General features: G+C 41.1%; 2 protein-coding genes across 2 annotated transcripts; both read left to right on the top strand.

Moving 5' to 3' along the window:
• The first annotated feature begins 1,076 nt into the window (after positions 1 to 1,076).
• On the top strand, positions 1,077 to 9,437 carry LOC131994223 (uncharacterized). Its single transcript, XM_059360799.1, has 2 exons — positions 1,077 to 1,287; positions 7,672 to 9,437. Exon 2 carries the CDS (start codon positions 7,674 to 7,676, stop codon positions 8,595 to 8,597), a length of 924 nt encoding a protein of 307 aa, XP_059216782.1. The 5' UTR covers positions 1,077 to 1,287; positions 7,672 to 7,673; the 3' UTR covers positions 8,598 to 9,437.
• On the top strand, positions 3,591 to 7,616 carry LOC131996847 (uncharacterized). Its single transcript, XM_059366943.1, has one exon. The coding sequence runs from the start codon at positions 3,591 to 3,593 to the stop codon at positions 7,614 to 7,616; it is 4,026 nt and encodes a 1,341-aa protein (XP_059222926.1).
• Positions 9,438 to 25,626: the final 16,189 nt, after the last annotated feature.

The raw sequence follows: 25,626 nt of genomic DNA, 5'->3' as shown, positions 1-25,626 counted from the left end.
GTGGTTTACATATTGTTCATGGTTGTGCTATTTTTTTTATCATAGCTGCTGTGCTAGCTAAACGCAACAGGTATGTGCCTAGCGGTCTGTCATGTAAAACACACACGCACTCATACCAACGTGCGTATATGCAGTCGCTGGGTACATACTTGTTTGTTGTTATTCAGCCAAACAAATGTTCATCGCCAACCACTGGCAGATGATATTCTTTTCTTTTTGGTAATTATTCGAAGTCAAGCTTAACTCCCGTACGCATATAAACCCCCGCGACCAAGAAAAAAAAGAACAACAAAAAGAACCTGTGAGCAAGGAAAAAGAAAGAAAAAGTGAAATTAAATTGTACACAGCAAAGAAATTAAGAACTGTTTGAAATGTGAAATTGTTTAAAAATACTTACCATCTAGAAAATAAACATACTTACCTATATTGTGAACCCTAAATACCTACCTTGAAATTAAAACAAAACAAAAACAAGAAGAATACTTACCTAAGGAAATTAGTGAAATAAAAATTGCAAGAAACACAAGAAAAATTATAAAATTACTAACTACTTATTATCTACACTGTTAAAATTTACCTACATATATTTTCTTAAAACCTAATTATTGCACAAAGTGTTTAAACTAATTTATACTGCACTTACCTTAATTTATATTGCACTTGCCTCGTTTTATATTGCACTTACCTAATTAAGCTTATACTACATTGTAAATATTGCACAGTGGAACAAAAAAAATACAAACCTGTGAAAATAAACAAATTGAATTGAAACAAAAAAAGCAATCTAGTCTTGTGGAAAAAAAAGGCAAAACCAAAGTTCGTAAAGAAACATTTTGGTCCATTCGGAGCCGAATTTGTGAAAAAAAAGTGTGGTTATTTCAAAAAATTTTTAAATTAAGTGGCCATTTCGAAAAGTGTGATTTTGGTGGTTCACAGACATTAGTTGTGTTACATCCCTTTGTGAAAAGCTAAAATACATTGGAAAAAGTAAAAAATTTTATTTTTTGTTTAAAAAAAAAAAATAATAATAATAGAAAATAATCAAAATTGTACAAGAGACATTGTGAGCGTGCTGCAAGATCAATTAATCTACACAACAACAAAACGAAAGCTCGGTTCGGGGTCGCGTTACATAACAAGAGATTGATCCAGAAATCTTAAATCCGTTACGAGCATTCCAGCAATTCAGCCATAAGGTTTTGAGCGGACGGACATTGGAAGGCCGGCGTCTACAGACACACACACACACGTATACCTCTACACATACACTCAAACCTTACCTTCAAAGTGAGTACCCATTTACATGCGTATATAAAAGCACGACACAAGGAGAGAATACCAGGTGCCGCACTTCTTGACTCTCATTGTAATTATGTGGCAAAAAAATACTCGAAACCTGTGCATGACCCTGTATACTTACCTTTTGCGTGCTATAGACTAGTTCATGCGATAAATGCTTTGATGCCCAATGGAGTGAGTTTAGTGACCCGCCATTTTTTGACTCATATGAATTTTGTGACACACATATGCAAAGCGATCCACTGACCCTATATACGTTTGAAGAAGGGGACTCGACGGCCATTTTTGATTTTCAAAAAATTTATTAAGGAATTTCGGAAATATTTACGTCCATTTTGAATTTAATGTGAAAAGTGACCCAAATCGAATCTATGCCATTTTCATCCTGTTTTGTTTTAAATTTGTGCCTCGTTGATTAGATACGATCCTTGTGGTATAGAGGCCTAGTCAGAATTGAATTTGATTTTTGAATCACAGGGTCTTTGTTGTTGGCTCTTTATTAAGACGTGACTGTGTTTGCGATTTTTTTTTTTTTTTTTTTTTGAAATTTTGTCGCTGGCTTAGATGAAATGATACGTTGTAGAGCAAAGTGACCTAAATCGATTGGGTAAAAAAAGAAAAAATTGTCCCAACATTTTACAAATCGACAGAGATATTATCTGCTTTCTTGAAGACTGTCTATTGGGGCGCAAATACCACGTCCCTCGTATTGCAATTCGCCACGATTTATTGAAAGTGGGTTTCTGTTCGCCTTTCTCTGAAGCACTGAATTGATTGACCCGCTGCCTTGAGAGGAAATTTATTTGTTCTTCCATTATCATTAATCCGCCTCCACAGACGAACGAAGACTGTGCCATTTAGTTTGGGAATCCGCTTTGATAGTCGGCATCGGACCCTTCAAGGAAAATTGAGTTTTTTTGAATTTAGGTCCTGAACCGAGACAATTAAATAGTGTTTTGCTTGACCCTTCTCTGAAATTTTCTCGAATTGGAAAATTTTAGTAGCAAGGAATTTTTGGCAAAATGGAGAAAGCTATACGTGATAGATTTGCAAATAGCGTCAATGACTTGGTGGATTTCGACAGCACATTCGCCGCAGCGAGATCCGAGGATAATGTTCATAGCCTGGAGGCTCTAAGAGTGGAGCTGGATTCGCTTTGGAACAACGTTAAAAAATCATACTTAGAATGCCGCGATCATGTTGCAGCGGAGGGCGAAACACCCATGGATAGAAACAAGCTTCGATCTCATTACAAAGACGCTAGGGAAAGCTATATGCGAGTCATAGGTTCATTGAACGCGGATATTAATGCATTTAAAGAACAGGCGATCCAGGAGAAGGCAGAAAGAGAGTCGATACAGCAAGTAAGATCCGAGGAAAGGGATTTTATGCCAGTCTCTAGACTCCCCCCGTGTGATACAGACACTTTCAAGGGAGGATATACAGCTTGGCCAACATTCAGGGACCTTTTCACTGCAATTTATATTAGGAATCCAAGGCTAAGCAACGTTGAAAAACTTTTTCATTTGACACAAAAGACCGCAGGAGAGGCGAGGGAGATGATAAGCCACGTTCCTTTGACAAATGATGGATTTTTATTAGCTTGGTCCAATTTAACTGACAGATATGAGAATAAAAGAATGCAGGTCAACGAACAGCTAAAGATTCTTTTTAATCTGCCAAATGTTACGGTAGAATGTTCTCAGTCAGTTCAGAAGCTGCAGCGCACTGTTAATAGCTGTATACAAACTCTTGAAATACTTTGCGTGGATGTTACAAAATGGGACCCGATCTTGATCTACTTATGTTCGGCAAGGTTACCTAGACAATTTCTAGAGGAGTTTGAGAATTCGTTAAATGATTGCAAGACTCTTCCAACATGGGCGGAATTTGACAGATTTCTGACCCATAAGTTTAAGACCCTCGAGTCTGTAAGCAATATTAAACCAAGTTTTAGTAAGCCAAGTCACAATAAGCAGGACCAGAACAAAAAGTTTTTCAACAGCTTTCACACGAACATTTCACAAAAGACCCACAGTTCTGGTGCTAAGAATAATGCTAATGCAAGACAGCCTCCGGCAAAACCTACCCAAACGGCTCAAAGTTGCCAGATTTGTAAAGCAACGCATTTCATTCGGGATTGTCCGAAGTTTATTGAGAAAAATATCAATGATAGGATTCACATCGTGAAGGTTTCACACTTATGCTACAATTGCCTTTCATCTAATCACGGGGTAAAAGACTGCAAGAGCAAATTTTCATGTAGAGAATGCAACTTGAAGCATCACACAATGCTACACAAGGGAACGGAAACCCAAGCTAGTAGCCAAGACCCAGCCAGAGATGTAGCGCGACCCAGTACTAGTGCTACCGCTCTTACGACAATTATACAGTCCACTCCTGACACAAGACAAAGTAACATCACCACCCTGACCCTTCGGGATAAGCAAATTAGTGAGCGTCATCCTAGGGAAACTTTGCTATTTACTGCCGTAGTGCAGATAGAATCTAGAGGACAACTATTCGATGCCAGAGCTATTATTGACTCTGGATCGCAGTCCACCTTTATAACAGATAAACTCAAGAACAAATTGAGTCTTCCAACTAAGCGAAACTTGGTACACGTCACGGGGCTTAGCCAGATGGTAGCCGAAACTTCGAACAAAGCTTGTCTCTTTACTTTGCGTTCAAGCTTAGACCCTCGATTTGAGTTGGAGGTTTGGGCGCCTGTCTTGAAGGCCCTTCCTTCTAATTTACCACCACAAAACTTAGACCTAGCACAACTTCGGGATGTTGCCAACCTTGATTTGGCAGATCCAAAATTCTATATTAGCCAACCGGTTGACCTTCTAATAGGAATGGACATAGGACCCCTTATTTTTGACATTGGATCTCCTATGAAATCAGTCGGCACACTTTTGGCACAGAACACAGTTTTTGGATGGATCGTTGGTGGACCCATAGCACAAGGAACTACAGGGGGTAACCGAGTTTCTCTGCACAACACAATATCGATAGAGAAAATACTTACACGTTTTTGGGAGGTGGAGGAGACCCCCAAAAAGATTTTGAGGTCTGAAGAGGACATGGTTTGTGAACAAAACTTTAAGACAACCACTCGCCGAAACCAAAATGGAAGATACGTTGTGACCCTACCGTTTAAAAATTGCGAAGAACTAGGAAGTTCTAGAAACATCGCTTTAGCACAATTTTATCGAATGGAAAGGAAGCTGCAGGCAACGCCTGAAATAAAGGAACAATATGATAAAACTATTCTGGAATATCTGGAACTTGGACACATGAGGAGATTATCGGCCGAGGAGGTAACTAAGACTCCCAATTACTATTTGCCGCATCATGCTGTCATCAAGCCAGATCGACTCACAACGAAACTTAGAGTGGTTTTCAATGCGTCAAGTCCTTCTTCGAACAAAAGAAGCCTCAACGACAACCTGTTTGCTGGACCCATTCTTCAACAAGACCTTGTGTTACAAATTTTGAAGTGGAGATTCTTCAAATACGTATTCAATGCGGACGTAACGAAGATGTACCGGCAAATTCTCCTAGACCCTAATCAGACACAATTCCAAAGAATACTTTTTAGAAAATCTCCAAAGGACCAAGTCGAGGATTTTGAGCTCTTGACAGTCACGTTTGGAGTAAATTGCGCACCATTCCTTGCAATCCGAACACTTCTTCAACTTGCGGAAGACGTGGCGGACACATACCCCTTAGCATCAAAGATCATTCAAGAGAATCTGTATGTTGATGATGTTCTGGTCGGGGCTCACACAATTGAAGAAGCCATCCGATCTCGTAAAGAGTTAATCTCAGCCTTTGACTCGGCTGGATTTCAACTCATGAAATGGACAGCAAATGATCACAAAGTCATTCAAGACTTACCTGCCGATCAATTGCTGCCAGTAAATTGGCTTGAGCTCTCGGAGGACTCTTCAACCAAAACCCTTGGTATTCGGTGGAATATTTCTGGGGATTATTTCACATTCACACCACCATCATTAGAAGTCAGACCAACGTACACAAAAAGAGAGGTCTTATCATCCATTGCCAAATTGTTTGACCCTTGTGGTTGGTTGGCCCCAGTTATTGTAATCGCCAAGCTAGTCATGCAGCAAGTATGGCTTGACAAAATAGACTGGGATGACACGCTCAAAGCAATAGCATTAATAAACTGGCAAACCTTTGTAAAAAACTGTGGGGAAATTGAATCAGTAAAAGTTCCAAGATGGATTCAGTTTGGGCCTTCGTGTCAAGTTGAAGTTCACGGGTTTTGTGATGCGTCTGAGAGTGCGTACGGAGCAGCTCTTTACATAAGAGTGGAACATGAAGACCACAAGACAGAAACATATTTGCTCGCTGCTAAGACTCGTGTAGCCCCCATAAAGAAAATCTCGCTACCAAGGCTTGAGTTATGCGGGGCTGTTTTATTATCAAAGCTTGCGTCGTCAATTATAGCTAAGCTTCAAATTTCTAACTTCACAACTTACTACTGGACTGACTCAACAATTGTTCTAGCATGGCTCAAGAAACCACCTTGTGCTTGGAGCACATTTGTGGGAAATCGCGTCTCGGAGATATTGGAAAACGTCGGGGTTGAAAATTGGCTGCATATTGACTCCGAAAGTAACCCTGCGGATGTTGCCAGTCGAGGGTGCTCACCATCTGACTTGAAAGGTCATCATTTGTGGTGGCACGGACCCCTATGGTTAAAACTTCCGAAAGACAGGTGGCCAACGTACGAAGTTTTTAGTGACACGAGTTTAGAAGCGAAAGCAGTTAAAGTTTTTGCTACTACAACCTTTGAAGACCCTCTCGAAAGATTCTCTTCTTTGTCTCGAGCATATCGAGTTTTGTGTTATGTTTTAAGATTTTGGCGAAACACTAGCGCAGGTCGATCGCATCTTAGAATCTCGTCTGGGAAGATTACCGCTGAAGAAATACAAGACGTAAAGCAACGACTCTTAGTTATGACTCAGAAACAGTACTTTGCTTCCGAATACCACAATTTAGAACAGAAAACTAAATTGTCGCCCAGCAGTAGCCTTTTGTCATTGAACCCATTTTTAGACTCGAAAGGGGTTATGCGGTCCAATGGGCGTCTAGTCCAATCACCGGCACTGTCATACAATGAAAGGCATCCCATTCTCTTGCCATATGATGCAAGAATGACTCAACTTCTTGTCGAGTTTGCACACAAAATAACACTTCATGGAGGCAACCAGCTCATGACACGATTATTGCGATCAGAATTTTGGATATTTCGGTTAAAACCCCTTGTTAAGAAAGTTATACACAACTGCAAGACCTGTATTTTGTATAAAAAGCACTTGCAATCACAAATAATGGCGTCCCTTCCACCTGAGCGCACTTCACTCTCGAGACCCTTTACCAATACCGGGGTTGACTTTGCAGGACCCTTTAATATTAAAAACTATTCAGGTCGTGCTTGTCTGATTACCAAAGGGTACGTCTGTATCTTTGTTTGTTTTGCGACAAAAGCCATACACTTGGAGGCAACAACCGATCTTTCTACACAATCTTTTTTAGCGGCGTTTTCGCGTTTTATTGCTCGTAGAGGTTGTCCGGCCTGTATCTACTCCGATAATGGGAAAAACTTTGTGGGCGCCTCTGAATTACTTAAAAAGGATCGTCTAGAGTTCTTAAAGACTCCACAAAACCAAACGCTGCAGCAGAATGTTTATCAAAATCTAGTTTGGAAATTTATTCCTCCTGGTGCCCCTCACATGGGCGGCCTGTGGGAAGCGGGTGTCAAGTCTTTTAAATCCCACTTGCGCAAGTTTATTCCGAAAATGAACTTTACGTTCGAGGAATTGTCCACAATTTTGACTCGAATAGAGGCTTGCTTAAATTCCAGACCGCTGAGTCCAGCCAACGACGACCCCAATGACTTCTCGCCTTTGACTCCAGGCCACTTTCTTATTGGTACACCACTTCTGACCCCAGCGGAGCCTGATGTTTCAGATCAGGATGTCTCTTTTGCTAATAGGTGGAAAAGACTCAAAATAGTATCTCAATACTTTTGCCAACGATGGAAGTCGGAGTATTTGAAAGAATTGCACCGCAGATCCAAATGGAAATATCAGCAGGAAAATCTCGCAAAGGATGATTTAGTTGTAATCAGAGACGATAGGTTCCCTCCTACGGAATGGACAATGGGTCGCATTGAAAGGGCCTATCATGGTACAGATCAAAATATAAGAGTAGTAGATGTTAGAACGTCAAACGGAATAGTCACTAGACCCATTACTAAAATTGTCAAATTGTTTTCCGCATGACTAGTCGGGTACTCACGAACCTTAGAACACGGTACTCACAAGACTTTTCTTACAGGAATGGCGGCCTACTTACCCCGTGGAGATTGGCAAGAGGAGGAGGAAAGACCTCGCGAAAACAATCGTGGCGCACGACACAATGAAAGACGTGATGGCAATCGCCAGGAAAGAGGACATCCTGGAGCGGACCGGGACTTGCAACGTGGGCGTGGTCGTCCAAGTACATGGCAGTATTCATGTGGTCTTTGCCAAGATGACCACGCTCTTAACTCATGCCAGCGCTTTCGAGACAAAACCCCGTACCAACGGTACGAAACAGTGGAAAGGAGAGGCTATTGTAGAAATTGCCTGGCAAGAAGTCACCTAGCGCCAGACTGTACAAGCCTCACAGGGTGCCGCCGTTGTCATGATCGTCATCACACCCTACTCCATGGGGCCCCTCAACTCGAAGAGGCACCCCTCAATATAGACGTGCCTGTGACACCGCCCCGCTTCTTATGGGACATTGTTTTTGTGCCGACGGCCATTATACGCATAACCGGTGAAGACGTCGACAGTTGGGCTTCTGTGCGAGTCCTGGTAAGCCAGTCCTCTATAATGTCCAGAATCGCGTATGCGACGTTCCGCCGGCTTGGTCTTCGAACGTTTTTGTACCAAGGTAAACGATTTGCTAGCTTTAAAATTATGTCTCGCCAACCCACTAGCACTTGGGCGTTAAAGGTCAACGCGCTCATCACGGACGAGCTGCCAAGACAACCCTATTCCGACCCTCTTCTTCACGACCCGACCCGTGATTTAACTGATAGCTCACTAGCTGACCCGGACCCGAGAAGCAATGTTCCTATCGATCTAGAGCTTGGTGCAGATACATACTCTGCAATACATAGAGAAGGTCGCATATTTACCGGACTTGGTGACGTCAACGCCTATAGGACGGTACTGGGATACATCATATCCGGCCCTATTCGGAATCTAAATCAATAAGGCTTCCATCGTCATACTTACTTAGCCCTTAAAATCTTGGAATGTAACACTTGGTCATGGGGGGCGGAATGTTCATGGTTGTGCTATTTTTTTTATCATAGCTGCTGTGCTAGCTAAACGCAACAGGTATGTGCCTAGCGGTCTGTCATGTAAAACACACACGCACTCATACCAACGTGCGTATATGCAGTCGCTGGGTACATACTTGTTTGTTGTTATTCAGCCAAACAAATGTTCATCGCCAACCACTGGCAGATGATATTCTTTTCTTTTTGGTAATTATTCGAAGTCAAGCTTAACTCCCGTACGCATATAAACCCCCGCGACCAAGAAAAAAAAGAACAACAAAAAGAACCTGTGAGCAAGGAAAAAGAAAGAAAAAGTGAAATTAAATTGTACACAGCAAAGAAATTAAGAACTGTTTGAAATGTGAAATTGTTTAAAAATACTTACCATCTAGAAAATAAACATACTTACCTATATTGTGAACCCTAAATACCTACCTTGAAATTAAAACAAAACAAAAACAAGAAGAATACTTACCTAAGGAAATTAGTGAAATAAAAATTGCAAGAAACACAAGAAAAATTATAAAATTACTAACTACTTATTATCTACACTGTTAAAATTTACCTACATATATTTTCTTAAAACCTAATTATTGCACAAAGTGTTTAAACTAATTTATACTGCACTTACCTTAATTTATATTGCACTTGCCTCGTTTTATATTGCACTTACCTAATTAAGCTTATACTACATTGTAAATATTGCACAGTGGAACAAAAAAAATACAAACCTGTGAAAATAAACAAATTGAATTGAAACAAAAAAAGCAATCTAGTCTTGTGGAAAAAAAAGGCAAAACCAAAGTTCGTAAAGAAACACATATATACCCGAGGTGGTGGGTATCCAAAGTTCGGCCCGGCCGAACTTAACGCCTTTTTACTTGTTTTTTTTTTAATTTTGCAAATGGCAGAACTTTGTCAAAATATCGATAGAAAAAAATAACAATCGATATTTAGCCAAAAAATTAAATATCGATAGTACCATCGATATTTTCCCAGCTTTACTTCTGGTTTGATACCAGAACAAGGGGTTTATTGTTGCAGAACAATTAACAACTACCAATGTTGTTCGGTAGTTGTTGAGAGGAAGTTTGGGCAATTTCGCACTTATATATCGTTTTATTTTCTTTTGATGGGTTTGGTTGCTTCTTCCTTGGTGGCTTGACTGTCCAACTTTCTCACCAGGTCGAGCTTTGCGCCCACTTAGGGAGCGTGGATACCTCTGACGAGGTGTTTGAAGGTATCAATACATTCCGCTGACACAAAACGCAGCGTGAAGATATCCCCTCTATACTTGCATCATTTGTATAGGTGGACCCTCTTCAGAGTTCTACAAATGTTCGAAAATCCGCTCGTTAACCAGCTCCTCTACCTGGGACCAATGATCTGGTGGAATTCTACCGGATACACTGCCGATATTGATGACTTCATAAGTGAACTCATCTCTGTTGTGCTTCCTTGCCACTCTGGCATAAGAGAGCGGCTGCTTACCATTCTCAACGACGATCTTCCCCTTCCTTAATGGTTGTGGCCTCCTTTTGGAAGAAACAGCCCTTCACAAAGATTCAGTGGGCGCTTCCTTCGTTCCTGTTCTGACTTTGTCTCCCTCCACAGGACACTGTCTGGAGTCCCCATTGCGGGACGGCTGGTTTGGTTTTCCCAGAGTACTTGAAAGCGGGGAACTCTTTTTCCTCTTCGGTGTTTTAGCAGTGTTATGCTCTTCGGGATATTTTATTTCTCATACTCCTCTGTCTTCTTCGTCTTGCCCCGGATCGCTTTCTCGGTCTGCTTGTGAGCTTAGCGAAGCCATCGCTCACTTCTCCCGTCATCTCGTTGCCCAACACTCGATTCGGCTGCGGTGGCTGTTTCACTCACATCGCCTTTACTTAGAGGCTGTGGACGAACTGTATACCCTCTGGTTTATCCGTCTCTTCCTCACTTCTTAGTCTAACAACTGGTTGTGCGTTTGAAGCGTTACTCTCGACTACAGGTGCTGGCACCTACACCTATGGGAGGGGAGGACATCATGCTACGGTCTGACGCCACCGCCGCAGCTGTTGGGTCTTTGGAGTCCAATTTGAGCCTACTCCAAAAAGGCTTTAAAATTCTTCGTAATAGGTAGTGCCTATTCCTAGATACGGATATATATCTTTGAGGAGCGAAATGAAAACACGTCCACTCCACTCAAGGGCTACTTATGTGTAAAAAGAGTAAAAAGCACTAACTTGAATTTTTAGAAAATTTTACAAAAAGGTGCATAATTTTAACGAAAATTTTTGCAATCGCCAAATCACAACGGATGTACGAAATAATGAAAAACAAGTAAAAGCGTGCTAAGTTCGGCCAAGTCGAATTTTATATACCCTCCACCATGGATCGCATTTGTCGAGTTCTTTTCCCGGCATCTCTTCTTAGGCAAAAAAGGATATAAGAAGAGATTTGCTCTGCTATTAGAGCGATATCAAGATATGGTCCGGTTTGGACCACAATTAAATTATATGTTGGAGACCTGTGTAAAATGTCAGCCAATTCGAATGAGAATTGCGCCCTTTGGGGGCTCAAGAAGTAAAAGATCGTAATAAACACGTATGTTGATGGTCATGAGAGAATCCGTCGTACAAAATTTCAGGCATATCGGATAATAATTGCGACCTCTAGAGGCTCAAGAAGTCAATATCCCAGATCGGTTTATATGGCAGCTATATCAGGTTATGAACCGATTTGAACCTTATTCGACACATTTGTTGAATGTAAGAATAAAATACGTCATGCAAAATTTCAGCCAAATCGGATAAGAATTGCGCCCTCTAGAAGCTCAAGAAGTCAAATCCCCAGATCTGTTTATATGGCAGCTATATCAGGTTATAGACCGATTTGAACCATACTTGGCACAGTTGTTGGATATCATAACAAAACACGTCGTGCAAAATTTCATTCCAATCGGATAAGAATTGCGCACACTAGAGGCTCAAGAATCAAGACCTAAGATCTGTTTATATGGCAGCTATATCAGGTTATAGACCGATTTGAACCATACTTGGCACAGTTGTTGGATATCATAACAAAACACGTCGTGCAAAGTTTCATTCCAATCGGATAAGAATTGCGCACACTAGAGGCTCAGGAATCAAGACCTAAGATCTGTTTATATGGCAGCTATATCGAAATATAGTCCGATATGATCCATTTACAATACCAACTGACCTACACTAATAAGAAGTATTTGTGCAAAATTTCAAGCGGCTAACTTAACTCGTTCGGAAGTTAGCGTGCTTTCGACAGACAGACAGAAAATGTCGTGACGATCAAGAATATATATACTTTATGGGGTCTCAGACGAATATTTCGAGTAGTTACAAACAGAATGACGAAATTGGTATACCCCCCATCCTATGGTGGAGGGTATAACAATGCTTTGATCGTTCAGCTGTTAAATGGGGAACCAAAAAAAAAACGCCTTGATTTAAATCCAGAGTAGAGCCCCATAAAAAATGTTCAGTGGTGGTGTTCCCCTCATTAACGTGAATCACTCTGAAATTTTTTGGAAAATTTCGATTTTAACGATTTTTCATGACTAAATTTTGAACATAAACTTTTTTTTAATAAGTCAGACGACCATTTCTTTGAAAGACGCACCTTCTCACGTTTTAAATACATCCAAATTTACTTCGTTATATCAAACCATTGAAATTTGATAGTAAAAATACTATAAAAACCCAGGGCGACATTTGGGGTGTTATCAGCCATTCAGACTTTTCTACGGAGAGGTGTGGTTGAGCAGCAGAATAGAAGAAATTTCTCTCAGCAGTGTCTCTCCGTGATAGCAACAAACTAAAATTGTCAAAAAGAGAAAAAGCACTAACTAAAAACGCAAACAGCGGCCACTACGTGATTTTTTTTTTTCGTTTGGCACAAGGTGGAACCTTTTCGAGTTTTTGGTGACTTAAAAAGCACCAAATCTAGTGCGGAAGCAATAAGTTGGCATCCCCGACAGTGACAGGAAACTCAATGCAGCCTAACAGAGAGCCGATGATGGGGCCATCACTCACTACAAAGAAGCCTATTTTCTTAAGATTTGGAATACTAGGATAAGCAAAGATACTAATTTTGGCACATAGCAGCGGCGGAAAACCCAATATAGCCTCACGAATAGCGACCCGACGATGAAACCATCACTGACTCCCTCAAAATTCGTAAGACTAGGATAGGCAAGGATCCTGATATTTAAACATCCGGCAGTGTAGCGACCGAAAACTCAATGCAGCCTAAAAAACATGGAACAGACGATGTGAACAACACTCACTCCCAATATACTCAGTTCCTGGAGGAGCAATGATTGAGGTATTCCAGGTAAACTTCCACCGCAGTGAGACAGTTACGCACGCTCTGATAGAGAAATCAGCAACGGTAAGATTCATTTTGCCTTTATTTAAGAGTCATGGATGACCTGGAACAAAGTTTCTGGATTGAGCCATATCAACTACCAATTATTCTATGCTTACACTGGTATTCGGCCGAGGACCTGCGTTATTTGCCATAAAAAAAATTCGAATTATATGTTTTCCAAAGAGTTGTCAACGTCGGATGCAACAATGATGAGACAGGGAGACAGTGGAGCATACCTAGCATCACTATATCTGCCTTTGGACTCTCCGACAGACAGAAAATGAGGTACTAATAGGGTGCGATGCGAACTCCCCCCATATTTCGTGGGGTCGTACCAACACTAATAAGCGGGGCCAAGCCCTGACAGAGTTCTTGAATACTAACGATCTAATAACACTTAATATTGGTAACACCGCTACCTTTGTTAATAAGATAAGGGAGGAGGTATTAGATGTGATGATATGTTCGGAAAATATAATCGATGAGGTTCAGGATTGGAGCGTCTCCATGGAACACTCTTTCTCTGACCATTAGGTTTAGAATAGCATGGCCAGCGCCGAATCCGATAAGCTTCCGGAATAAGTTAAAAACCAACTGGAAAAAATTCGGGAGGCTACTCAGAAGAAGACTTAGGGAAGATAATTTAGATTGTCCAAGCATAGAAGACATTGACGAAAATGTCAACAGGATTACGACTGCACTGGTGGGGTCCTTCGAAGATAGTTTTCCTCTTTGGGAATGGAAATCAGCCCAAGAAACACGCTGGATGACCGGGAAGATTCGCAATATTGGGAATGAGGTTCGCAGACTTTTTAACAGTGCACGCCGTAAAAAAGCCGAAGTTTATTGAATGTGTAATACACACGGCTCAAGGACTACAATAAGATTACCAGAGCGGCAAAACGTGCCTCCTGGAAGCTTTTCTGCGAACAGGTCGATGGCATTAATGACGCCGCTAAGATAAAAAAGTTTCTCTCAAAAACCCATGTCCAAACTGAAACTTTAGTAGACGACATGGGAGTGAGAGATGGGGCTCATGAAGACACCGAAATCTTGGAATAATGACATTGATCGAAGATTTTTAATTACGGAATTTTTGGTGAAGGAATCCTTGAGAAGCTTGAAACCAATTAAGTCACCAGTACCTGATGGAATACTTCCGGCGTTACTACTGAAAAAGGCAGACTATCTGGCGCCTCGTCTGGCCAAAATTTTCACAGCGTGCCTAGGACTTTCATATACTCCGAAAGCCTGGCAGGAGGCAAGTGTGGTGTTTATACCCAAGCACGGCAAGGCAAGTTATGTGACACCAAAGGCCTACAGACCCATAAGCCTTACGTCCTTTCCACTCAAAACCATGGAACGTATTGTGGACACCATGATAAAGAGTAGGACATCCAGCGTACTGCTCAAATTCAAACAGCATGCCTATGGAAAGTGAAGGTCGGTGGAGACTGTCCTGCACGAGGATGTGCATAAAATAGAAGAATCCTTCGATGCCAAAACTTACACACTGGCGGTATGCATTGAAGGCGTTAATCTCCTTCTTACACTGCAAAACTGTTCGTGACCTTATCGTCCTGGTTGTTATAGCCCTTATGACAATTTTACTGTCGGTAAAGATGGTCACACTCGACGTCCTCGCGCTAGCACCACACCACTTTTCGAATTTTGTGATCGCCCGGAACTCCGCCTGCAGGACCGTATTATGGCCACGCAGTCTAAATCAGATCTAAGTCCCTGGGTTCTTAATGTAAACCCCCAGACCCATTCTGTCTCCTAGCTTTGATCCGTCCATGTAACATGATCTTCCAGATGGCAATACTAGGGTTCCGTCAATACAAGACTGTGGTGATAGCAGCAGTGCCTCGCACTCGCCTTCAAGGTTCATCTCAAGTATCCGATCGGAAACCTCTTTCATTCCTTCATGGATTATACCGCGATGGTATGAGCTGTTCCTATCCTCAATCCATTCTCCCATCGCCTTAAGTCTCATTGCCGCAGTGGCTGCCTCACACTAAATTCGAGGGGGCTTTAAACAATGTGCGGAGCAACGCATTGATCCAACCTTAGACCAGTACCGGGTGGACCGGTCCTTAGAGACTGGATAAAACATATGCTAAGGAACAGGTGGATAAATTGTGTGTACCATGACATAAGTATAAGGGAAAAAGTGACACAAGGCACACCATTGGGGGGCATATAGGCATATTTTCGCCACTCCTTTGTGTGACCACCATAATTGACCAATAGGGATCCGAACCAACTATGCAGAAGGTCCGAAAGGGTCTATCATATGGCACATGACTGAACTATACCCAAAGGTCTCAATATTAACCCAGAGAGGACTAAAATATTCCTGTTCACGAGGAAGACGAATGAAGGCCAATTTAACACACCACGTTTCCTCAATAAGACGTTTTCTATAGCTGTCAAGGTCAAATATTTAGATGCGATCTTGGACAGGAAACTGAATTGGAAGTGTCACATTCAGGAGCATACTGAGAAGGCTCACAGATGTTGGGCACTATATAGACGGGCCGTAGGCTCGAAATGAGGTCTGAATCCTAGGATAGTCTACTGGCTCTACAATAGCGTGATTAGACCAATACATACTTACGTTCAACATAAGGACCATACAACAGGTTCACAGAACATGTTGTCTTGGCATAGTCGGAGCAATGAGGACCACGCCCACTAGGGCACTGGAGACTATTCTAGATATCCGACCCATAGACATACAAATTTAGTGTGAGGCAGCCACTGCGGCAATGAGACTTAAGGCGATGGGAGAATGGATTGAGGATAAGAGCAGCTCATACCATCGCGGTATAATCCCTGAAGGAATGAAAGAGGTTTCTGATCGGATACTTGAGATGAACCTTGAAGTCGAGTGCGAGGCACTGCTGCTATCACCACAGTCTTGTATTGACGGAACCCTAGTATTGCCATCTGGAAGATCATGTTACATGGACGGATCTAAGCTAGGAGGCAGAATGGGTCTGGGGGTTTACATTAAGAACCCAGGGACTAAGATCTGATTTAGACTGCGTGGCCATAATACGGTCCTGCAGGCGGAGTTCCGGGCGATCACAAAATTCGAAAAGTGGTGTGGTGCTAGCGCGAGGACGTCGAGTGTGACCATCTTTACCGACAGTTAAATTGTCATAAGGGCTATAACAACCAGGACGATAAGGTCACGAACAGTCTTGCAGTGTAAGAAGGAGATGAACGCCTTCTCTGTGGATGGCAGAATCCGCATCGTTTGGGTGCCGGGCCATAACGGAATAAGGGGAAATGAAAGTTCAGACGATTTGGCGGTGAAGGCCAGAGGACTGCCGTCAAAAAACTTGATTAACCCGAAGCCTTTCGGGTCGACGCAGTTCGAGTTAAGGAAGTTGGCGATGAATGTGCATGCAACATTTTGGAACAGTGAAACGGTCGGTAGGACGGGGAAAATCCTATGAGATGATCCAGATCGTGAGAGGACGAGGCTGTTACATAAAGGAAGTAAAAAGGAGGTCAGTAAAGCTTTTGGTATCATAACGGGACACATTGGACTATGAGATCACTTATGCAAAATCGGTGCGGCAAGTGATAGCATGTGTGGGGCATGTGGGGAATGAAACGTTGGAGCATTTCCTTTGTCATTGCCCGACTTTCGCGTCCAACAGATGCCGGTACTTAAGTGCAGACACAATATCAGACATGGGCCAACTTAGGGGAGTGGTACTGAAAACAATGAAGGATTTTGTGAGAAGCATGGAATTCCTGAATTAAAATTTTCTTTTAAGAGGTTACTTTATAGTTTTTAGAGCGCACAGCAAGCCGATTACTGGCTTAGGTGTATGTCTATAGTGGCATGGGGCGGATTAATATCTGCACCCTCTTTTCAACCTAACCTTACCTAAGACCATTCTAAAAAATATTATAATAACTAACGCTTTTCACTTGAGAGTAACTCCTTTGATACCTTATTCTCATCTATGACTGCTTCATCATGACACACCTAACTCTTTTATTGCAAAAAATTTCAAAATAGGGAAACTTCATCTTCGATCTAAGTTTTTCCCTAAAATAAATAAATTAAATTTTCCACAAATATTTTGGCAGTTACAAAGTCAGCCGAGGCTTTTATTTCTTCAGCCTTATACTTGTGAATTTCATTTAGCTTTTTGAAATTTTGCAACCAGCATTTGGAAGTTATCTTCAATTTTGAGTGAAAAACGGCTATTAATATAATTGTGTATCAAAACCTCAAATTAAAACTAAATAAACTCTGAAAGAGTTTGAAGTACCAACTGCTTATGATTGGTGAAAATTTGAGTTTGAAATGTACTACAACATTGAATTAAACTTGACATGATTTTTATACCCACCACCGAAGGATGGGGGTATATTCATTTTGTCATTCCGTTTGCAGCACATCGAAATATCAATTTCCGACCCTATAAAGTATATATATTCTTGATCAGCATAAAAATCTAAGACAATCTAGACATGTCCGTCCGTCTGTCTTTTGAAATCACGATACAGTCTTCAAAAACAGAGATATTGAGCTGAAACTTTGCACAGATTCTTTTTTTTCCATAAGCAGGTTAAGTTTGAAGAGGGGCTATATCGGACTATATCTTGATATAGCCCCCATATAGACCGATCCGCCGATTTAGGGTCTTTGAAAAAACCAGGAATTTGAAAAAACCAACCGCTCGATTTTCAAATAAAGACATGTTCGTGACCTTTCCAACGATGTATGGTAGTACCACGTAGAATTCTTAGATGTCCTCCAGGAGCACTGGCCATAATCCCGTCCAGATTTTTTTCGAGAAATTTTTTAAAAAATACAGGAATTAAAAAAAAACGAACTGCACGATTTTCGAATGAAGACATGTTTTGGAATGCACACATCGTGACCATTCTAACGATGTATGGTAGTTCCTTGTAGAATTTGTAGATGTCCTCCAGAAGCGTTGGTCATAATCCTGTCCAGAATATTTTTTTAATAAAATTTGTCATTTTGCTCATTACTATGGTAATAGATATTTCAATATATTAAACTCCAAGTTTTGGTATGGTTTGTTTCTTTTTTCTTCTTACAAATATTTTGCAAATATTGATAAAAAAAAAAAAGAAATTTAATTACTTTCTCTTGTTTTTTGGTTCTGTTAAATATTTACAGAGGTCTGCTAACCCCTCAGTTGATCTCTGTTAATACTTCTGTTACTCTATCTCGCACTCTGTAAACAAAGCCGTTTGAGTCTCTGCTAGTTAAATTCGAAATTTATCTTCACGCACATTCCAGAGGCTCAAAAAGTCAAGCTGGGAGATCGGTTTATATGGCAGCTATATCAAGTTATATACCGAATTTGACCATACTTGAAACACTTGTTGGAAGTCATACCAAAACGACATCTGCTAAATTTTAACCATATTGTATTAGAATTCCGCCCTCTAAAAGCCCAAGTAGTCTAATCGTGAGATCGGTTTATATGGCGGCCATATAGGGATATGGACTGATGTGGACCATACTTGACACAGTTGTTAAAAGTCAAAATAAAACACTTCATTCAAAATTTCGGCCAAATCGGATAAGAATTGCGCCCTCTAGAAGCTCAAGAAGTCAAGACCCAAGATTGGCTTAGAACATTTCAAGTATTAGCCAAATCGGATAGGAATTGTGCCCTCTAGAGGCTCAAGAAATCAAATCGGCAGATCGGTTTATATGGCGGCCGATTTGAACCATACTTGGCACAGTTGTTGGATATCATAACAAAACACGTCGTACAAAATTTCATTCCAATCGGATAAGACTTGCGCACTCTAGAGGCTCAAGAGTCAAGACCTAAGATCGGTTTATATGGCAGCTATATCAAAACATGGACCGATATGGCCCATTTACAACACCAGCCGAACTACACTAATAAGAAGTATTTGTGCAAAATGTCAAGCGGCTAGCTTTACTCCTTCGGAAGTTAGCGTGCTTTCGACAGACAGACGGACGGACATGGCTAGATCAACATAAAATGTCGCGACGATCAGAAATAAATATACACTTTATGGGGTCTCAGAAGAATATTTCGAGTAGTTACAAACAGAATGACGAAATTAGTATACCCCCCATTCTATGGTGGAGGGTATAACAAGTAAAAGCATGCTAAGTTCGGCCGGGCCGAATCTTATATACCCTCCACCATGGATCGCATTTGTCGAGTTCTTTCCCGGCATCTCTTCTAAGGCAAAAACGGATATAAGAAAAGATTTGCTCTGGTATTAGAGCGATATCAAGTTATGGTCCGGTTTGGACCACAATTAAATTATATGTTGGAGACCTGTGTAAAATGTTAGCCAATTCGAATAAGAATTGAATCCTTTGGGGCTCACGAAGTAAAATAGAGAGATCGATTTATATGGGAGCTGTATCGGTCTATAGACCGATTCAGACCATAATATATACGTATGTTGATGGTCATGAGAGAATCCGTCGTACAAAATTGCATTCAAATCGGATAATAAATGCGACTTCTAGAAGCTTAAGAAGTCAAAAACCCAAAATCGGTTTATATGGCAGCTATATCAGTTTATGGACCGATTTGAACCATACTTGGAACAGGTGTTGGATATCATAACAAAACACGTCGTGCAAAATTTTATTCCAATCGGATAAGAATTGCGCACTCTAGAGGCTCAAGAAATCAAGACCCAAGATCGGTTTATATGGCAGCTAATCAAAACATGGACCGATATGGCCCATTTACAAAACCAACCGACCTACACTAATAAGAAGTATTTGTGCAAAATTTCAAGCGGCTAGCTTTACTCCTTCGGAAGTTAGCGTGCTTTCGACAGACAGACGAACGGACGGACAGGCGGACGGACGGACGGGCGGACGGACGGACGGGCGGACGGACGGACGGGCGGACGGACGGACGGGCGGACGGACGGACGGGCGGACGGACGGACAGACGGACGGACATGGCTAGATCGACATAAAATGTCGCGACGATCAAGAATATATACTCTATGGGGTCTCAGACGAATATTTCGAGTAGTTACAAACAGAATGACGAAATTAGTATACACCCCATCCTATGATGTGTAATGTCCCGTCAGGGATTGGGATGTAAGTTCCATAAAATGTCATCATAAAAAATCTACTTAGAGTTAGGACAGCGGGAGCCTTTGAAGGACTAGCGGTCAGTCGGGTGGGGGGTTCGGGTCCTGCTCTAAATAGTCCATTTCACATTACAAAAATTAATATTTTAGACTCCCTGGTTTATTTGTAGAAGTGAGCTTTACTAAAAAAAACAAATACAAATGTATATACCAAATCCCCATAAAACGCCAATGAACTGAACTTTGATAGGTAAATAGTACCAATCTTTTACTCTTAAATTGCTCATCCTTTGATGTTCTTGGAGAGCTGCCTCTATACCCACACCTACCATAGTTCTATGCGGCAAATACATTTTAGAACCCCAAAGTTCTCTAACACACTCCGTTGGTTTAGCCTAGCAAAAGACTATTCAGATTTCCTTACATGTTATTAATCAAAAATCCATTTATTTTATCAAAAAAAAACTTATATCCTATCATTTTAGATAATATATATAAGAAATTCACTTCAAGTGATATAATGAAAACATTATCTCAATATTTTTCTATAATTACTATGACGACCCACAATGGGTTATATGGGAAAGTATCTTAAATGGGTAGAAAGTATCACAAATAGAAAACAAATTATACCTAAATTTGGATTTAAGTAGTTACAAAAACAACACCATGAGAAACCACAAAAGCTGAAGCAGCACAAAAAAAATGATATGTGGGGAGAGCACTTTCATTCATAAACCAGTTCATTGAGAAAATGGTTTCATAGTTACAAGAAAAAAAAAAATTATACTCTTTTGGGGTCTCTCTGGGATGTCTGTAATCCACATATGATCCACATGTATCAATGCAAGAACCAAACAAAAATATAAAAAAAATCAAAGTGGCAAAGCAAGTCTTACCAAACCGCACCGACACGTAGAAGGCCTTCTGCTCATTCGATGTTGGTTGTTGTTGCTGCTGATAAAGATTCTATGGTAAAAATCAGTTCATGGAGTTCTTGCATAGATTAGGGGTACTCATTGAATAAAGTTTAGTTAAGCTTAAGTACTATTCTTATCTGAAAATTAATTTAAGATTATATTAGAATTGACTCATTTTTTTGTAGAATAATTAAATACAAAAAAATAATTATGATACTTAGTAAATCCGGTTGAAAGTGATTTAGGGTGGACTCTGAAGCCGAGGTGATAGGAAAGGCTTGTTTTGCCACAAAATTAAATGCTGGGTGATATACGCATATATATACAACCTCGTCTTTGCTGAGGATAAACACATTTTTGGTTTTTTTGTTAACAATCCATATTCATACGTTTGCTAATTTGGAATTTTTCATAATTTTGATGTTGATCGTTCTCAGGTTATGGACTGATATGGCTTCTTATGGAGTGTGGGAATGTTTTAAATGTAGCTTAAGGCATTTGCGACTGTCGTGTAATTTGTTAATGGTTAGGGCTCCATAGAAATGCTATGTATGATGGAAATGTAAATATTTCGCTTAGATCATTCTCGGAAATGGTACAATTCGTGGCACTGATAAGTCACTTGAAGGAATGCGATGTAATATGGAAAGCCTCTGGGGTGGATTAGCCCATCATCTGGATATGTAAATTATGATATGAAAATGTGTTGCAGAAAGAGTTTAATCGGTCTACATCGCTTCATGACTAGCACTATGGTCTCCTCCTTAGGCCACAAGTGGCCATCTGCCCGTACGCAAAAATGTCGAGGGCGATCAAACAAACTATTCCTTTTATGAAAACCAAATGAATCGAAAATTTCATACGTCGGTTGTGGGAAAACGAACTGCACGTAACTCGTAGTAAGACGAAATTCACGCCTTAGTGCCTAACTCAATGCCACAAGCACCCACGTGTCTGCTTCGGAAATTAAGGCTTCGAAAGGTAATATTGGTCCAACCCTGTGGTTGGCCAAAATTCCATGAATATAAAAAAAATCGCTGTAGAGCCACTACGTTACTTGGCTTTTTTGTGTACTGCACTAGTTCTCGATCCCAGGCAATGGAGTTGCGCATACCCTGTGGGTAGCCAGTGTCCATATAATGAAATGGTGATCACACAAAGAGCTCCTATTTCGTCAGGCAGAGACTCCAAATGAAATTCACACCTGGTAATGGAAAACTCTTAAATGCCTGAATGAAATAAGGCTCACATCTTATTACCTTCGTAAAAATTGACGGGGGAACGAATTAAAAAAAAAAATGTATAAAGCACGTGGATGCACTGGAAAACTTCAGATTTTTTCTTCACGCACTTCTCAAAGTCTCTGCGGTATGAAGGTTCAACACAAATAGGAAGCTTGAAGATTGTCAGAAGTGGCATTAGCTATTTTCCTGTCCAAATTAAAGGGAACAAAGTAAAAAATTTCCCAATATCTATAGTAGTTGCCACATGTGGTAACAAAAAAAAAAAAATATAACACCAAAAAACTTCTCTAATTTAATGCGCACTGAACTAATTGCTAATAAATTTAGTCAAAATTTCCGCCAAAATTCTTCAATTTAATTAAAATTATTCCACCGAAAAAAATCCACTAGATCGATTGCGATTTGAAATATATGATGGACTAATAAAACTGGAAAAAATCATTTCGATCAAGAACAATGCCCTTGAATGAACGGACAAGGCAAAGAATAAAAAATATGACAACTATGTAGCCAGCGACATAAATAAAACACCAAAGCGACAATCTTTGTCGGTATGTACCGGGGTGTGTGTATGCAGTAGGCATAAAAAACATAGCTTCTATGATAAACAACAAAAGGCCTATAAAACCACTAGGAATTACAAGAACAGTGTTGTTCAAAAGTGATCGCAGTTTCACAAATGAAAATTGAATCAAAGAAATACGACTCATTTTATGTTTCATATGGAATGCAAATAAAAAAAATTTGCTCAGGACATCTGTCCGGAAGAAAATCCTGCCAAAGCCCAATTCCGTCACCAGCGCCCATTACAAACCGCATAATTCTAAACAAGTCCTGAGAAAGAATTAGGAGGACCAGGCGTATTAAGTCCTGATATCCTTTGCATGGAATGTGCCGACAAGCCTTCCTTCCGTGTCCTCCAAAACGTAGTAATGGCTACCCAATTTCTCGCGTACTTTTGCCTTGACAAAAGTGGGCGACAACTTGGCATTAAATCCACGCTCGAAGTTGCTTTGGGAAAAATTCCGACGCAAAACTTCCTGTCCAATCTTGAAGACCTCGTGCCTAGTGCGAAGATTATACTGACTCCTATTCCTCTCATATGCATTCTTGATGCATTTTCGCAAATCATCCCTTATCAGCTGGAGGCGATCGTCTCTTGACAATTTCAGAGTGGGTTCATTCAACATCGAAAACTTCCTCATTAGTTCATATGAACTAGCATGGGTCACCATGTCAAAGCCAAAAACTGCATGGAAAGGTGATGACCCAATCGACTGGTGGAATGCATTGCGCAGGGCACAGCTGATGAAGCTAAGCTTCTCATCCCATTGTCGATGGTCACCTTTCAAATACGCCCTTATCCCTGCGATCAGAGAGCGATTAACCCTCTCTGATGCATTCGACTGCGGGGAATAGAATGCCGTATACATATGGTGGATTCCATATGAAGTGAAGAAAGCGTTGAGTTCATTGGCTCGAAATTGGCTTCCATTGTCACTGACAATTGTTTCCGGAACGCCGTAGACATGAAAAATGTCGTGTAAAAGGAAGTTCTGTATGGCCGTAGAAGTAAATTTCTTCAAAGGGCAGAGCCAATGAAATTTAGTAAGGTGGTCTAGGACTATCAGTAGGCCGATATGACCACCCTTACTACGCGGATACGGGCCTAATATGTCTATGTACAGACGCTGGAAGGGGCGAATGGAGATTGCTAGTTTACCCATAGGTGGTTTCAAAACCTTATTCGTGGCCTTTGTGGTCTTACATGTCTCACAATCTCGCACGTAATTCCGCACGTCCCTTACCAGGCCTGGCCAATAAAAAGATCTCCTTAGGAGGGCAGCTACCGGGGAATCGTGGGCTCTGGATATCACGCTATTCCGAAGCCTAAGCGGTATCCACAATTTCCAACAGTTTGACTCCTGCTCTTCTTCCCCCATGTAGTGCTCGGTTCGGTAGTACACGAATCGATCAACGATTTTAATATCAGGAAACTTGGCCTGGTCATTCCTTATCTTCTCCATGAGAGCCTTATAGTCCTCATCTTCAAAATGCGGTGAACTCAAATCGACATCAGGTTCTGTCATCTCAAGTCCGGATATTTCATCAAATGGGACCCTCGATAACGCATCAGGTACTACGTTATCTCGACCCTTCCGATGGCTTATCGAAAATGTGTATGGTTGAAGCTTCAGAACCCATCTAGCCAATCTGCCGCTGAGATCCGGTTGTCTCATCAGCCACAGAAGGCTAGAATGGTCTGTAATAACCTCAAACTCCTGAAGTTCTAAGTAACAGCGGAAGCGTTTTATCGCCTCTACAGCCGCTAAGCATTCACGCTCAGTGACGCTGTAGTTGCGTTGGGCGGAATTAAGCTTTTTGCTCATAAAAGCAATCGGCTTCTCCTCGCCGTTCTCGTCCATCTGAACCAATACCGCACCTACACCGAAGTCACTCGCGTCACAATGTAAATAGAACTTTCTACTGAAGTCTGGGTTTGTCAAGACCGGCGCAGAGGTAAGAAGGGATTTTATTTTCTGGAAAGCCTGAGATGCCTCTGCTGTCCAATTGAACCTCTTCTTGGTCGACAATACATCAGAAATGGGAGAAACTTCACCAGAAAAATTCCGAATGAAACGACGATACCAACCGGCCAATCCCAGAAATCCCCTAACTTGTTTCAAGTTTTTTGGAGTGGGCCAGTTGGTAATTGCCGTAATTTTCTCAGGATCCGTTGTTATACCGCCATTCCCGATGACGTACCCCAAATATCTAACTTTGGTCACACAGAAGTGACTCTTGGACACATTCAAAGTCAAATTGGCTTTGCGGAACTGGGAAGCTATTCTGGTCAATACCTCGAGGTGAGTATGAAAGTCATCGGAAACTACCACTAAATCATCCAAGTACCCAAAGACGCAATGTCTAAGGTCGGGTGGGATGATTTCATCCATAAGGCGACACATTGTTTGGGGTGCATTGCAGAGCCCGAATGGCATAACCACGAACTGGTACAATGGTCTGCCTGGTATGGTGAAAGCTGTCAATTCCTTTGACTTTTCATCTAGGCTAATTTGCCAAAAGGCGTCTTTTAAATCCAGCTTGGATATTATATTGGCCTTTGGCAATCTAGCAAATATCCCCTCAATGTTAGGCAACGGATATGCGTCTTTTCGTGTAACCGAATTAAGCTTCCTAGCATCTTACTTTGTTCGGTTTCACGACAAGACGCATAGGCGAGCTCCAAGCAGAGGAAGATCGTTCTATCACCCCGAGACTAAGCATCCTGTCAACC

Source organism: Stomoxys calcitrans, chromosome 1 (assembly GCF_963082655.1).
Source record: "Stomoxys calcitrans chromosome 1, idStoCalc2.1, whole genome shotgun sequence".
NCBI lineage: Eukaryota > Metazoa > Arthropoda > Insecta > Diptera > Muscidae > Stomoxys > Stomoxys calcitrans.
The sequence above is the reverse complement of the archived record's forward strand: the minus strand, read 5'-3'. Positions and strand labels throughout refer to the sequence as shown.

Excerpts from the sequence above, each read along its gene's own strand:
- LOC131996847 (XM_059366943.1), top strand. The coding sequence starts at position 3,591 with ATGCTACACAAGGGAACGGAAACCCAAGCTAGTAGCCAAGACCCAGCC.
- LOC131994223 (XM_059360799.1), top strand. The coding sequence starts at position 7,674 with ATGGCGGCCTACTTACCCCGTGGAGATTGGCAAGAGGAGGAGGAAAGA.